Source organism: Euleptes europaea, chromosome 13, assembly GCF_029931775.1.
Source record: "Euleptes europaea isolate rEulEur1 chromosome 13, rEulEur1.hap1, whole genome shotgun sequence".
NCBI classification, from domain to species: Eukaryota; Metazoa; Chordata; class Lepidosauria; order Squamata; family Sphaerodactylidae; genus Euleptes; species Euleptes europaea.
In genome coordinates, this window is record NC_079324.1 from 55,838,885 (window position 1) to 55,853,180 (window position 14,296).

The 14,296-nt window shown below is 47.8% G+C and overlaps 1 protein-coding gene across 2 annotated transcripts in view; it reads right to left on the reverse strand.

Moving 5' to 3' along the window:
* The window catches only part of ULK1 (unc-51 like autophagy activating kinase 1), a 107,728-nt gene that overhangs the window by 36,272 nt on the left and 57,160 nt on the right, over positions 1 to 14,296 (reverse strand). For both annotated transcript variants that reach the window (XM_056859320.1, XM_056859319.1), the window contains exons 10-11: positions 11,058 to 11,140; positions 7,940 to 7,990 (exon numbers count right to left, since the gene is read on the reverse strand). In XM_056859320.1, coding sequence (XP_056715298.1) covers positions 7,940 to 7,990; positions 11,058 to 11,140 — 134 coding nt within the window. The remainder of the gene's footprint in view (positions 1 to 7,939; positions 7,991 to 11,057; positions 11,141 to 14,296) is intronic.

The following is a 14,296-nucleotide window of genomic DNA, read 5'->3' on the forward strand; positions in this document are numbered from 1 at the left end:
CTGGCACAACATGTCCATGAGCCTGCACGAAGTGTGCGTGCGGTGCAACGCCACTTCCGGTTTCATCCGGAAGCGATGTGGATGCTCTATGATTCTCTGCCTCCTCTCGGCGGAGGCTGCTAGAGCGTCCGCATCACTTCCGGGTAAAACCGAAAGGGACGTGGATGCGTTGCACGTGGATGTGTTGCCCGCTGGCCCTCAGGTGGTTGGTGGGCAGCCCGGTGGATTGGCGGGATTTTACCCGCCACCACCGGGCACTTGGAACCCTACTTCAATGCCATAGAGTCCAATGGCCAAAGCGGCCATTTTCTCCAGAGGAACTGATCTCTACTGGCTGGAGATCAGTTGTAATAGCAGGCGATCTCCAGATAGTACCTGGAGGTTGGCAACCCTAAATACAAGAGGAGCAATGAGTCAGCCAGGGCAAAGGAAAGAGAACGTGGAAAGAGGCTGCAACGGGATCCTAACTGTGCCCCCAGAGCAAGAAAGAGAAGAAATTGGGCAAGGGGACAACTAGCAAAAGAAAGAGAAGCAAGAACAAGTATCACCAGCCTCAATGGGGCATTTAAAAGGGGTTGATATTCCAGGCAAGGAACTGGCAACCTAGAACACGGTTGTCAGCCTCCAGGTACGAGCTGGAGATCTCTTTCTATTGCAACTGATCTCCAGCTGATAGCGATCTGTTCTGATAGTGACCTGGAGAAAATGGCCACTTTGGCCATTGGACTCTATGGTATTGAACTCCCGCTGGTGGCAAAGTGGGACCTGGCAACCCTAGTGAGGGACCTCCACTGGGTATAATACCATAAAGTCCACCCTCCAAAGCAGCCATTTTCTCCAAGGGAGCTACTCTGAAGTAGGGTTGCCAACCTCCAGGTAGTAGCTGGAGATCTCCTGCTATTACAACTGATTGCCAGCTGACAGAGATCAGTTCCCCTGGAGAAAATGGCGGCTTTGGCCATTGGACTCTATGGCACTGAAGTCCCTCCCCAAACCCCACCCTCCTCAGGCTCCTCCCCCAAAACCTCCTGCCGGTAGTGAAGAGGGACCTGGCAACCCTAACCTAGAAAGAGAACTGGTTTCTTCATCTGAAGTTTCTGCCTTCAGAATGAATCTTCTGGATGAATATTAACTGAACTTTTTGTAAGCTGTCAGCTTCTAACCTAAGGACTGTTTTATGAATATTGTTTTAGGTGGCTGAGTGTTGTTTTGTGCTGTTTTTATGCCCCGACTTGTTATTAATCATTTATTTTCATACTGATCATTCTCATGTTGTTGATGTTTTTATATATTTGAAATGATTTTATTGTATTTTTCATTTGTGAAGCTGCCTCAAGCATGATGCTTAAAAAGGAGGCATATAAATATTCAAAATAAATAAATAGGTTTTTCCACCCACCCCACCCAAAATTACCCATGTAATTTCCTAGGTCTATGAAAAATCTGTCGGTAATTCATTGCATTGTTCACTGTAGCTTCTATGCTGTTTCAAGCACACTGCTCCCCGATTTGCAATCCAGTTGCACTGTGTTACTTGCTGCCGGCATAATATCCTTATTTGCATTGTTTTAATTTGCATTATATTGTCTTCCATGGCATTGTTTCAAATGATGGGATCTGCCTTTAGTCTCAGTGAGAAAGGCAGGCTAGAAAGGAAGTGAATAAAAGTCCCTGCCTTGACTGGGAAGGAGGTAAAGGTGCCCCCAACATGTTCCTGAGCCCATCCGATCCCAAAATGCTACCAGGACTACTTTCAAGGGGGAAATCTTCCCTATGGAGCTATAACAGGTCTCGCCTAGTGAAGGGCAATGCTGGGCGACCGTCACGTTGCTTAGCCACCTGAAAATCTTGCACTGTGCCTGGTGGGAGATTTTTAGGACGGAGCCTGAGGAGGGCGGTTTTAGGGGAGGGGAGGGACTTCAATGCCATAGAGTCCAATTGCCGAAGCAGCCATTTTCTCCAGGGGAACTGATCTCTATCGGCTGGAGATCAGCTGTAATAGCAGGAATTCTCTCGCTAGTATCTGGAGGCTGGCAACCCTAGTACTGAGGGATAATTCCAGGTGGGTAGCCACGTTAGTCTGTAGCAACAAAATAAAAGAAGATCCCAGTGGTACCTTAAAAACTAACAAAATTTATTCCAGAATAAGTTTTTGTGTGTCAAAGCTGACATTAGAGGCATTGGTGGAATTTGTTTTATTGGTTTTTAAGGTGCCTTGTATTATTTTGGGCATTGAGTGGTTATGAATGAAAATTTAAAGCTAAGTGACAACTTGCATTTACTCTACGCTTGCCAGTTTCATTAATCAACACAAACTTTAAATCACCAATATAATACTTGCAATGAAGTATTAATGGATTCGAAACGTCAAATCCCTGCCTTATTTCCCCCCTTTAAGAGCAGAAAACTGGAATCAAGCTGCGCTTGTGGTCTTTTATCAGCCCATTCCTGAGAATCGGCGTAGGGGAATGGCGGGGAGAAGGCGCAGTCAAGCCGTCTCCTAAAACCGTTGCAGCTACGCCGCTAAACAAAAACAAAGCCTTTTTGCGGCTTTTTTTTTTGTTAAATGGGGCCTTTCGCCCCATAGAGAACAGTGAGGCTGCGCCTGCTAAAAAGCAGGCGCAGCAACACTGTTCTCGGCGCCGGCGTAATGGGCCGAAAGGGAACAGGAAGCCTCCTACCGGTGGCTCCTCCCCACGGCTTGCCCTGGGAACGCCCCCTCCATGCTGGGGCCGCAAGTCTCCGCTGTGGTCTGCGCCACGGGGAGACTGCGCCGGCGGAGGAGCGGTGCGCAGCTCCACGGCGTTCAGGCGCCGACAGAACTGCCCTCGCCGCCAGCATAAGTGCGTCTTGTGCCATGATTAGACACACTTACGCTGGCAGCGAGGTCACACCGCCTCCTAATGAGATTCGGCCAAATTCTCAGGAATGGGCTGTTTGTGTGCCAAAGTGTGTTTGGGGCGGGGGAATAGGCGAGTACAAGAACCCAACCCTGACCTGGACAGCACAGGCTAGCCCGATCCCATTAGATCTCAGAAGCTAAGCAGCGTCAGCCATGGTTAGTACTTGGATGGGAGACCTCCCGGAAGCCCAGGGTTGCTATGCAGAGGCAGGCAATGGGAAGCCACCTCTGTTCGTCGCTTGACTTTAAACCCCTACAGGTTCGCCATAAGTCGGGTGTGACTTGATGGGCAGATTCTACCACCAGAGGAGCCAACGGCCTCATTCCCCATTTCCTCAGCAACTAAACACAGTTCGTTCTTAACACACAGTAATCAAAGGGTTTGCATTAACGGGAGACCCTACAGATCATGTACAGGAAAAAAGATATGCACATCTACCCCAATGGTACACCTTCCAATTTTTTTTATTTTTATAATCCATGCAGAATATATTTCCATACAAAAAGAAACAAAAGGACACATATGCATCCATTGTAAATAAATAGGAATATATAAAATACATCAAAAGATATAAAATAAACAAATAGTAATAATAATAAGAGTTGGTTTCTATATGCCGTTTTTCTCTACCTTTTAAGGAGAATCAAACCGGCTTACAATCTCTTGCCCTTCCTCTCCCCACAACAGACACCTTGTGAGGTAGGTGGGGTGGAGAGAGCTCTAAGAGAACTGTGACTAGCCCAAGGTCATCGAGCAGGCTTCATGCGGAGTAGTGGTGAATCAAACCAGGTTCTCCAGATTAGAGTCCACCGCTCTTAACCACTATGCCACTCTGGCTCTATCAAGTTCCCAGTGGATGAAATGGAAGAACCCAAGAAGACAAACTGGTAGCAAAAAGAAAGATGCTTTGATTGGAAATCATTGCCTGATGAGGTTAGCACTTGGTTAAAAGAAGCAAAATGACACATATGCATCCTTTGTAAATAAATAGGAATATATAAAATACATCAAAAGATATAAAATAAAGATACACATAAATACAAATAAAGATAACAAATATATCAAGTTCTCAGTGGATGAAATGGAAGAACCCAAGAATACAAATTGATAGCAAAAGGTAAGATGCTTTGATTGGAGAGAGGGGTGGGGGAAGATAAATACGATAGTACCGAGGTTGACTTGTTTGCAGGGAGAAAGCATTATGTTGTGGTGGGAAGCCATGATGGACACAACACCGTCTTGATTCATACCAATACAAATGCATGAAGTTTCCTCATACAGAATCAGTTCTTTTGTTCATCAAGCTCAATACTGCCTATCTTGACTTAACAGCATCTTGATTCATACCAATACAAATGCATGAAGTTTCCTCATACAGAATCAGTTCTTTTGTTCATCAAGCTCAATACTGCCTATCTTGACTTAACAGCATCTCTAATGTCTCAAGCAGAGGTCTTTCCCAGTCTCGCCTCCAGAGATCTTCTTGATTGGAAATACCAGGGGGTTGAACCTAGAACATTTTACACGTGATCTGCCACTGACCTATGCAACCTCCCCAGTTAGCACCAGAACAGGAGTGTGGGGAGACACTCTCGGAACCAACAAATGCTTACGATGAAGCGCTTCAAGAACAGCTTAAAGAAGACTGATCTCACCCATAAAGATCAGTCTTGTTGCTTCTGTCATTTGGCCTAAATTTTCAGGTTATCGAGAGGTCTGAAAATCAAAGCACTTTCCTGAGACGGCTGCCTAAGTCAGCGTTTCTTAGCACTCTTTCCTCCTTCTGCCAGAGCTGATTCACATCAACAGTTGTGAAGTGGTCACGTCACCTCCCTGAGAGATATGGAGAGTCACCGCACTACGTCTCTTTTGCAGGGCCTCTCCTAGTAGTATGGTGAGAAAAACTCCACTCAAAGTACATGGCGAGCCATGTCCTTGCTTGCCTTTCATCCAAGTAATCGCCCATCTTATTGTCTTTCTGGGAGAAGCAGGCCCAGGGCTTGAATGAAGACATTTGGGCATTGAACTGTATGTTGTAGAATGGACCTCAGGACCACCATAAGTAGGTCCAAAGGATGGAAACAGGAAGTCCTGATGGAAGTCAAACCTATGACCTTAGGCAGATGATGAGAGGGAGGGCATCTTGGCCATCTTCTGGGCATGGAGTAGGGGTAACTGGGGGTGTGAGGGGGGAGGTAGTTGAAAATTTCCTGCATTGTGCAGGGGGTCGGACTAGATGACCCTGGTGGTCCCTTCCAACTCTAGGATTCTATGATTCTATGATTTCCTTTTTTGACTCGAGAAGCTTTGTGAGCTGAACTCGATTCACACCCAGTTGAAGGACTTGAGTGGACTGGCAAGGGGTTTCATTGAGGTCTGTGGACGTGAGCCAGGTCCAGCATCCCAAGGCAGCAGGGCAGACGATGCTGGAGACGGGAGAATCCTTTTCTGCTTTCCTTGATCTGGTGGCTTTGATGGAGTCGCCCGTGGTCCTGAGGATGTTGGCAATGAAGGGAATGGAGGCCAAGTCAAGAAAATCCTCTCTGGCTTTTGTGGAGTTTCCTGCCTGGTGGTGCGTGGTTTCCATAACGCTGGTGCAGAGGGGAGGCCCTTTCGCGGAGCTCGCCGGGCTGTCTGGCCTGAAGGCCAGGGCTGAGGTGATCCTACCTGGCTGGCGAGGGGCTCTGACTTTGAAGAGAAACGTTTCCAAAATGGCACAGCTGCTAGGGCAGGAGCATGTGCCACTTTGTAAGTGTCCTTGAGCCGACAGAAGCCTTTCTGTCTTCTGGAGCGCCCCTGATTTTGAAGGCTTGAAGGGAATACTGCAGCCGAAGGTAATGGGCAGGGAGGCTTGGAAGCAGCCTTAAACCAGGAGAACCTTTTTCTGCCCACGCATGGGACACCTAAGTACAGGCAAGGGGGAGGTTGTGTTTAAAATTTTGGTCAAAAGGCGAAGTCACCAACTCCTGCTTCGAAGCAACCGAGGCCAAAATCCTACTTTTGCCCAGAGGCGTCTCACGCTAGACAACCTCAAGCAGGCGATGCAAACTTGCCTTCAGTAAACCAAGGGAAAGTTTTGTTGCGTTCCTAATGCGCCGCCTTATGTTTGCTCATTGACTAACCGGATGAGGCCCTGAGGAGTGATCGATAGGATCATGAGATACGAGTGGTAGCAATTTCATGCACTTACACGATAGTGCGACACCGTCTACCATTACAAAGAAAATGATCTCTGTCATTTGCACATGGCTTCACTGCTTAGATTTCGGTAAGACCACAGCTTCGCTGGAGGGTTCCCAGCCTCCAGACGGGGCCCGGAGAACTCCCAGAATTATAAATCATCTCCAGACTACAGAGATCAGTTCCCAAGGAGAAAATGGCAGCCTCAGAGGGTTGACTCTATGGGATTCCATCTGGTGAAGGTTCCACCCCTCCTAAACCCCACCTTCCCCAGTCTCCACCCCCAAATTTGGAATTTCCCAACCAGGAACTGGCACCCTGACTTTGTCATCTGCCCAAGGGCTGCCAACCTCCAGGTGGTGGCTGGGGATCTCCCACTATTACAACTGATCTCCAGGTGACAGAGATCAGTTCACCTGGAGAAAATAGCAGCGTTGGCAATTGGACTCTATGTCATTGAAGTCCCTCCCCTCTCCAAACCCTGCCCTCCTCAGGCTCCACTCCCCAAATCTCCAGGTATTTCCCAACCCGGAGCGGGCAACCATAATCTTCCCCCAACTTTACCAAACTCCTAGCTGTTCAAGGCCTCTCAAGAGAATGAATTTTAATTCCGTTTATATTTACTCCAGGCAGAAAAATGTATCCCCCCTCCCCCAAAGAAGAAAGGGACACTACAAAAGATTAAATCTAGAAGTGCCATCTATAAAGGTCACGATAGCAACGCCATTGTAAAACACAGGAATTAGTACTATTGTCATAGTGCCAAAATATTTCTTCCTTGTAGTCGTTGCAAAATCAGCCACAGGGTATTGATTTGCATGTTTCGGCTATGTAACCAAAAACAGCCTGCTTTCCTAACACTGTAGAATAGGATACACTGCAGAACAATCAGCTTCACTTACCGACTCACTAGCTATCAAAACTGCTGGGGGCAGAGAGCCGTAAAGTTGGAAGGGACCTAATAGGGTATCTAGTCCTACCTCCTCCTCAGTACAGGGAACCCAAATCTGACAGACGGCGGTCCAATCTCTGCTTGAAGATCGTAAGGAAATGTGAGTCCCCCATTCTCCCCGGTAATCGGTTTCATTGCTGAACTGCTCTTACAATTCGGAAGTTTCTCCTAGTGTTCAAGTGCCGTCTTCCCTTTCATACCCGAAACCTATTAGATCTAGTCTGGCCTTAAAAGGGGTACCTCCCCTTGATTTAGAAAGCTGGAATTTGGAACACATGTTGCCCAAGATAACCCCGATTGATAGAAAAATAAGAATATTTTGTCTTCCTCAAAATGGTGGCATGAATTGCACCCCCAAAAACAGATAAGCTACTCCAACACTGACTGGTGATGGAAAGCACCATCAAGTCGCGGCCGACTTATGCTGACCCCGTTGGGGTTTTAAGACAAGAGACGTTCAAAGGTGGTTTGCCATTGCCTGCCTCTGCATCAGGACCCTGAGATTCCTTGGTGGTCTCCGATCCAAGCGCTAACCGGGGCTGACTCTGCTTTGTGTCTGAAATCAGTCAAGTTCAGGCTAGAATGGGCTGCCTTAGAAAGCTAACATTTGGAACACAGATTAGGTCAAGACACTCCAATACTAAAAGAATCTAAAAAAAACCCTTAGACCCACTTGACACCGAGAGATTATTTTGAGCTCCAAACAGTGTGACCCGCTTGCACAGCGCACATCTGGATCTCTAATGGTGTGGGAACCCCATTCTCCCTTCCTGGACTTCCATCTCCCCTGAAGGGGATTTTTAGGTATGGCCCAGACATTGTTTCTCTGCTTACAGACCGCAAACTGGTGATTTGCATCATGTGGGTAAACTTACAAAGAAGAGGTTGACAGAAATTAACTTACATTTTTTCATAGAGGCACTTGCATCCAAGAAAGGGTGATGGAAAAATTCATCTGAGGAGGAAAAAAAGAAGTGAATGAGGATTGCATAAGCTTTAGCGACCATGAACCTGGATACGTCACAAGTTCAAACGAAGACCGCCTTCTCCGCATGCATCATGCTGCACAGTACACTGCAGGATACGTCACTCTAGGACAGGGGTGTCAAACCTATGGCCCACAGGCCGGATCCAGCCCCTAGAGAGCTCTTACCTGGCCCACAAGCCAGCCGAAGCAGCAACCCTTTCCTGCGCCCGATCTGACCTGGCGAGAGATGGCCCAGCCCGATAGGGTTGCCAACCTCCAGGTACTATACAAATAACTCACTCTACTGTAATGGGTATTGGTCAAATAAGACAGTAGTAGGCACTAGCTGGAGATCTCCTGCTATTACAACTGATCTCCAGCCGACAGAGATCGGTTCTCCTGGAGAAAATGGCCACTTTGGCAACTGCACTCTATGGCACTGAAGTCCCTCCCCTTCCCAAACCCTGCCCTCCTCAGGCTCTGCCCCAAAAACCTCCCGCCCATGGTGAAGAGGGACCTGGCAACCCTATGGCCCGACCATGTGACTTTTATGTCATATCTGGCCCTCGTAACAAATGAGTTTGACACCCTTGCTCTAGGACGCCTGTTTATCCTAGATTATCTGCTGTACTGCAGAGTCCCCCCCTGTGAAGCTGCCATTTGCTGCAGGGGAACTGATCACTGTAGGCTGGAGACCAGGCGTAATTCTGGGTATACTCCAACCCCTCTCCTTGAGGTTGGTAACCCTGCTTCAGACATCTGCCAGCAGACGGGGAACCCCCACAGCAGGTTGCTAAGAGTTTAAACCCACACAACAGAGGCATTATGGGGCCGCCCTGTTAGCAAAATTAATCCCCAAAGGCGATGGGACGAGCCTGCCTTGATTTTATTAAATGCAACCAGGCTGCTAACACGTAAAAAGAGTAATACGTGATTACAACCAGGATTGATTTGCGGATGGTTTGGCCAGATGCTCGGGGCGGGGTACCGAGGGGAGGACGCTAAGAACGGTTTCATTGGCAGCTATAATCTGAAAGAATAACAGACTGCAAACCAATTAGGATTAAGGAGATGGTTGGCATAATGTCAAAGAGAGGGGGGAAGCTTTACTGGAGAAAAGGACACTAAGAAAAGGAAAAGGAAGAAGAATATCCCCCCTCCAGTTTTGTTTTACAACACACATGATTATTAGCTAGGAGGAGCGACATCTCTGACCTGCTCACTGCTCACAGTGGTTATTCAACAGGACAGTTGTCAGAGCTACATTTATTTCTATGCTTACTTTACACCCTGCCTGCTTTTACATAGCCAGTGGGGTGAAGTGGTTGAGAGTGGTGGACTCCAATCTGGAGAACCGGGCTTGATTCCCTACTCCTCCACATGAATGGCGGGCTCTAATCTAGCCCAAGGTCACCCAGTTGGCTTCGTGTGTAGGAGTATGGAAACAAATCCAGTTCACCAGATTAGCCTCCGCCGCTCATGTGGAGGAGTGGGGAATCAAACCCGGTTCTCCAGATCAGAGTCCACTGCTCCAAACCACCGTTCTTAACCACTACACCACACTGTCTCTCCAGTGTGATGACTAAAGGAAACCTCCTTGTTTAGAGGTAGTCAACATCAGGGGAAGGCTTTGGCCTCTACGACCTGTTTGTTGGCTCTCCAGGGCAACTGGCTGGCCACTGTGTGAAACACAATGCTGGAGCACTGGTCTGATCCAGCAGGCTCTACCTGTGTTCGGCTTTACCTGTTCCAGAGGGTCAGGTTAGACCAAAGTGGCCAGAGGGCAAGACAGGCAAGCTTAGGGAGGATATTTATCTTTGGGACTCGGGGCACTGCACAGAGCGTTCTTCCCGTGTCTGGCACTGGCCAAACCTGCTCTGCTTCAGCAAGGCTGCTGAATCATGTACCTTTAGACCATGGGGTGTGACCCTGAATATTTAGGAGAAGGAACATCTGAAGATGTTAAATAATGGAACTCCCTGCCCCAGGATGTGGTGATGGCTGCCAACTTGGAAGGCTTTAAGAGGGGAGTGGACATGTTCATGGAGGAGAGGGCTATCCAAGGCTACTAGTAAAAGTGGATACTAGTCATAATGCACACCTATTCTCTCCAGGATCTGAGGAGCATGCCCATTATATTAGATTTAGTAGAACACAGGCAGGACAATGCTGCTGCAGTTGTTTGTGGGCTTCCTGGAGGCCCCTGGTTGACCACTGTGTGAACAGACTGCTAGACTTGATGGGCCTTGGTCTGATCCAGCATGGATTTTCTTATGTTCATATGTGGTGATGGCTACCAGCTTGGACATGTTCATGGAGCAGAGGGCTATCCATGGATACCAGTCAAAATGAATACTAGTCATGATGCACACCTGTTCTCTCCAGTATTAGAGGAGCATGCCTATTACATTAGGTGCTCTGGAACACAGGCAGGACAATGCTGCTGCAATTGTCTTGTTTGTGGGCTTCCTAAAGGCCCCTGGTTGGCCACTGTGTGAACAGTGTGGACTTGATGGGGCTTGGTCTGAACCAGCAGGGCTTTCCTTATGTTCTTAACCAGGCAGGGGAGCACAATGGGCAGGCCATGCAGCTTAGAACCATAGAATCATAGAGTTGGAAGGGGCCACACAGGCCATCTAGTCCAAGCCCCTGCTCAATGCAGGACCAGCCTAGAGCACCCCTGATAAGTGTCTGTCCAGCCGCTGCTTGAAGACTGCCAGAGAGGGGGAGCTCACCACCTCCCTAGGCAGCTAATTCCACTGCTGTTCTTATGAAGATGAACCTCGTAATGCAGGGGTGGAAGACACATGCTCCCCACACAGCCCACCGAATGCATGGGAGACCAAGTCTCTTTTTCAACTTTAACCACTGTAGGTCAGTTGTAAGAGACAGAGAAATGGATCAGGAAATCTTTGAGGCCGAATAAGGCTGCAGCTCATACTGTATAGATGGACAGAAATGCATCACGGAGATGTGTAAGCTTCATTTTCACCGAGCCCTGGGGCTCTGGTGGGTAGGTATACAATGTGAAGGCAGAGACAGGAGAACCACTTACCAAAATCCATGCGGTCCTTGTGATTTCGTTGCAAGAGTCCAAGCAGCAACTGTCTCAAGTGGCTGGATGTCTCTCTGGGGATGCTTTAAAAACAAAGAAGGTGGGGAGAAAAGAAATTCAGCACCGTGCTATGCTTGTATATTGGTTTTCTGGACTGTGAAGCACACACTGACACAATGTCCTCAAGGGAAAAGCTCCAACACAATAGAAGCCACTCCCTAATCTGTCTTTTGGCAAAATCCAGAGGGGCAGTCACATCAGTCTGTTATGGCGGGGGTCCCCACAGTTTCCAAATATTGAGAAAGGGAAGTTGGTGCCACTACAAAAATGGCTGCCACGGGGACTGATCCAATCACAAAACGGTTGCTGGAGTGGAATTAGGGTTTTTCTTTGGGAAAGAGATGCTGTTTCATTTCTATTTATAAACAAAGGGGGGTCCTGACTTGAATCATAGAGTTGGAAGGAACCACCAGGGTCATCTAGTCCAACCCCCTGCACAATGCAGGAAATTAACAACTACCTCCCCCTACATCCCCAGTGACCCCTACTCCATGCCCAGTAGATGGCCAAGATGCCCTCCCTCTCATGATATGCCTACAGTCATAGAATCAGCATTGCTGACAGATGGCCATCTAGCCTCTGCTTAAAAACCTCCAGGGAAGGAGAGCTCATCGCCGCTCTAACTGTTAGAAACTGTTCTAACGGTTAGAAAATTCTTTCTAATGTCTGGATGGAAACTCTTTTAATTTCATTTCAACCCATTGTTTCTGGTCTGATCTTCTGGGGCAACAGAAAACAACTTGGCACCATCCTCTTCAAGTACTTGAAGATGGTTATCATATCACCTCTCAGTCTTCTCCTCCTCAGGGTAAACATACCCATCTTCTTCAACCTTTTCTCAAAGGGCTTGGTCTCCTGGCATGGATGGGCCAGACTAGCCTGATCTCATCAGATCTCAGAAGCTAAGCAGGGTCAGCCCTGGTTAGTACTTGGATGGGAGACCACCAAGGAAGTCCAGGGTCGCTGCGCAGAGGAGGGCACTGGCAAACCCACCTCTGTTTGTCTCTCGCGTTGAAAACCCTACGAGACAGGGTGCCGGACTAGATGGACCACTGGTCTGATTCAGCAGAGCCCTTTGTGTATTCTAATGCAGACAGATCTCTATCTTATAAAAGCTTATGCCACAATGTACCTGTGATGCATTATCATGAGCACCAGGCACACCCTGTCTGTGGGGTATCTGTGATCTCCCCCCCCACACACACACACAGACACAACTTGGACATTACCAATCAGATTGACAGCTGGGGTCATGCAATTGTTTTGCAACTGACATTCCCATTTTTTTAAAAGTTCTAGTTAATTTCAGCAAAGACAAGTTTCAGCAGGACAGAAGGTTAAAAGGAAGTTTAATTGCAGGGAATTAATCTAACTGTACGTCAGCAACCGTTCTTGGCTTTCGGAGCTTGGTGTGATGAATGCTGACCGTGCAGGTGTGAAAGCACACATGCCCTTAATAGCTCTCGCTTTTAATTACAAGCCGAGCAAGAGTTTCACAGCGAGGAAATTTGACTAGCGTGATGAGCAAGGAAGAGCCTTTTTTCCAGACTTCGGAGAAGGGGATCTACCCAGGTAGATTATACTCCATTTCAATTGGTGTAAGGGAAACACTAGAAAGGAAGGCGACATGCTACAGCCCGATGTCGTCAGATCGCAGAAGTTAAGCAGGGTCGGCACTTGGATGGAAGACAACCAAGAAAGGCTTTGTAGAGGAAGGCAACGGCTGCAACTTAACAGCACATCCATACATAAGGAAGGTGCTACTTGGATCTTCTGATGGAGTAGGGGTCATTGGCGGTATGGGGGGGAGGTAGTTGTGAATTTCCTGCACTGTGCAGGAGGTTGGACTAGATGACCCTGGTGGTCACTTCCAACTCTATGATTCTAGGTACCAAAAAGTATCTTCATCCACCCTGATTCCAATATACATATTGTAACTATTCTTTGCATATAGCAAACTTTTCTATATGGTGTGTTCCACTGACATCCTAAGCAGAGTTACGTCCTTCTAAGTCCACTGAAATCCACAGACTTAGAAGGGTGTAACTTGGCCTAGGATAGCTAGATTCAAGGCCAGTAGCATCTTAGAAACCAACAAGGGAGGGGCTGTGGCTCAGTGGCAGAGCATCTGCTTGGCATGCAGAAGGTCCCAGGTTCAGTCCCCGGCATCTCCAGTTAAAGGGACTAGGAAGTTGGCGATGTGAAAGTCCCCTGCCTAAGACCCTGGAGAGCCGCTGCCAGTCAGAGTAGACAATACTGACTTTGATGGACCAAGGGTCTGATTCAGTATAAGGCAGCTTCATGTGTTCACGATTTTCAGGGTATGAGCTCTCAAGAGTCAGAGAGCTCTCTTCGTCAGATACTTTTGACTCTTGAAAGCTTACACTCCAAAAATCTTAGAATCATAGAGTTGGAAGGGACCACCAGGGTCATCAAGTCCAACCCCCTGCACAATGCAGGAAATTCACAACTACCTCCCCCACCCCACAACCCCAGTGACCAGAAGATGGCCAAGATGCCCTCCCTCTCATCATCTACCTATGGTCACAGAATCAGCATCGCTGACAGATGGCCATCTAACCTCTTCTTAAAAACCTCCAGGGAAGGAGAGCTTAACACCTCCTGAGGAAGCCTGTTCCACTGAGGAACCGCTCTGTTAGAAAATTCTTCCTAACGTCCAGACGGAAACTCTTTTGATTTAATTTCAACCCGTTCTGGTCCGACCTTCTAGGGCAACAGAAAACAACGGCACCCTCCTCTATATGACAACCCTTCAAGTACTTGAAGATGGTTACCATATCCCCTCTCAGTCTTCTCCTCTTCAGGCTAAACATACCCAGCTCCTTCAACCTTTCCTCATAGGACTTGGTCTCCAGACCCCTCACCATCTTTGTTGCCCTCCTCTGGACACCTTCCAGCTTGTCTATATCTTTCTTAAATTGTGGTGCCCCAAACTGAACACAATACTCTAGGTGAGGTCTAACCAGAGCAGAGTAAAGCGATACCATCACTTTGTGTGATCTAGACACTATACTTCTGTTGATGCAGCCCAAGATCGCATTTGCCTTTTTAGTTACAGCATCACACTGCTGACTCATGTTCAGTGTTTGGTCTACTAAGACCCCAAGATCTTTTTCACAAGGTTGGTCTGGTTGGTCTCTTAAGGTTCTACTGGAATC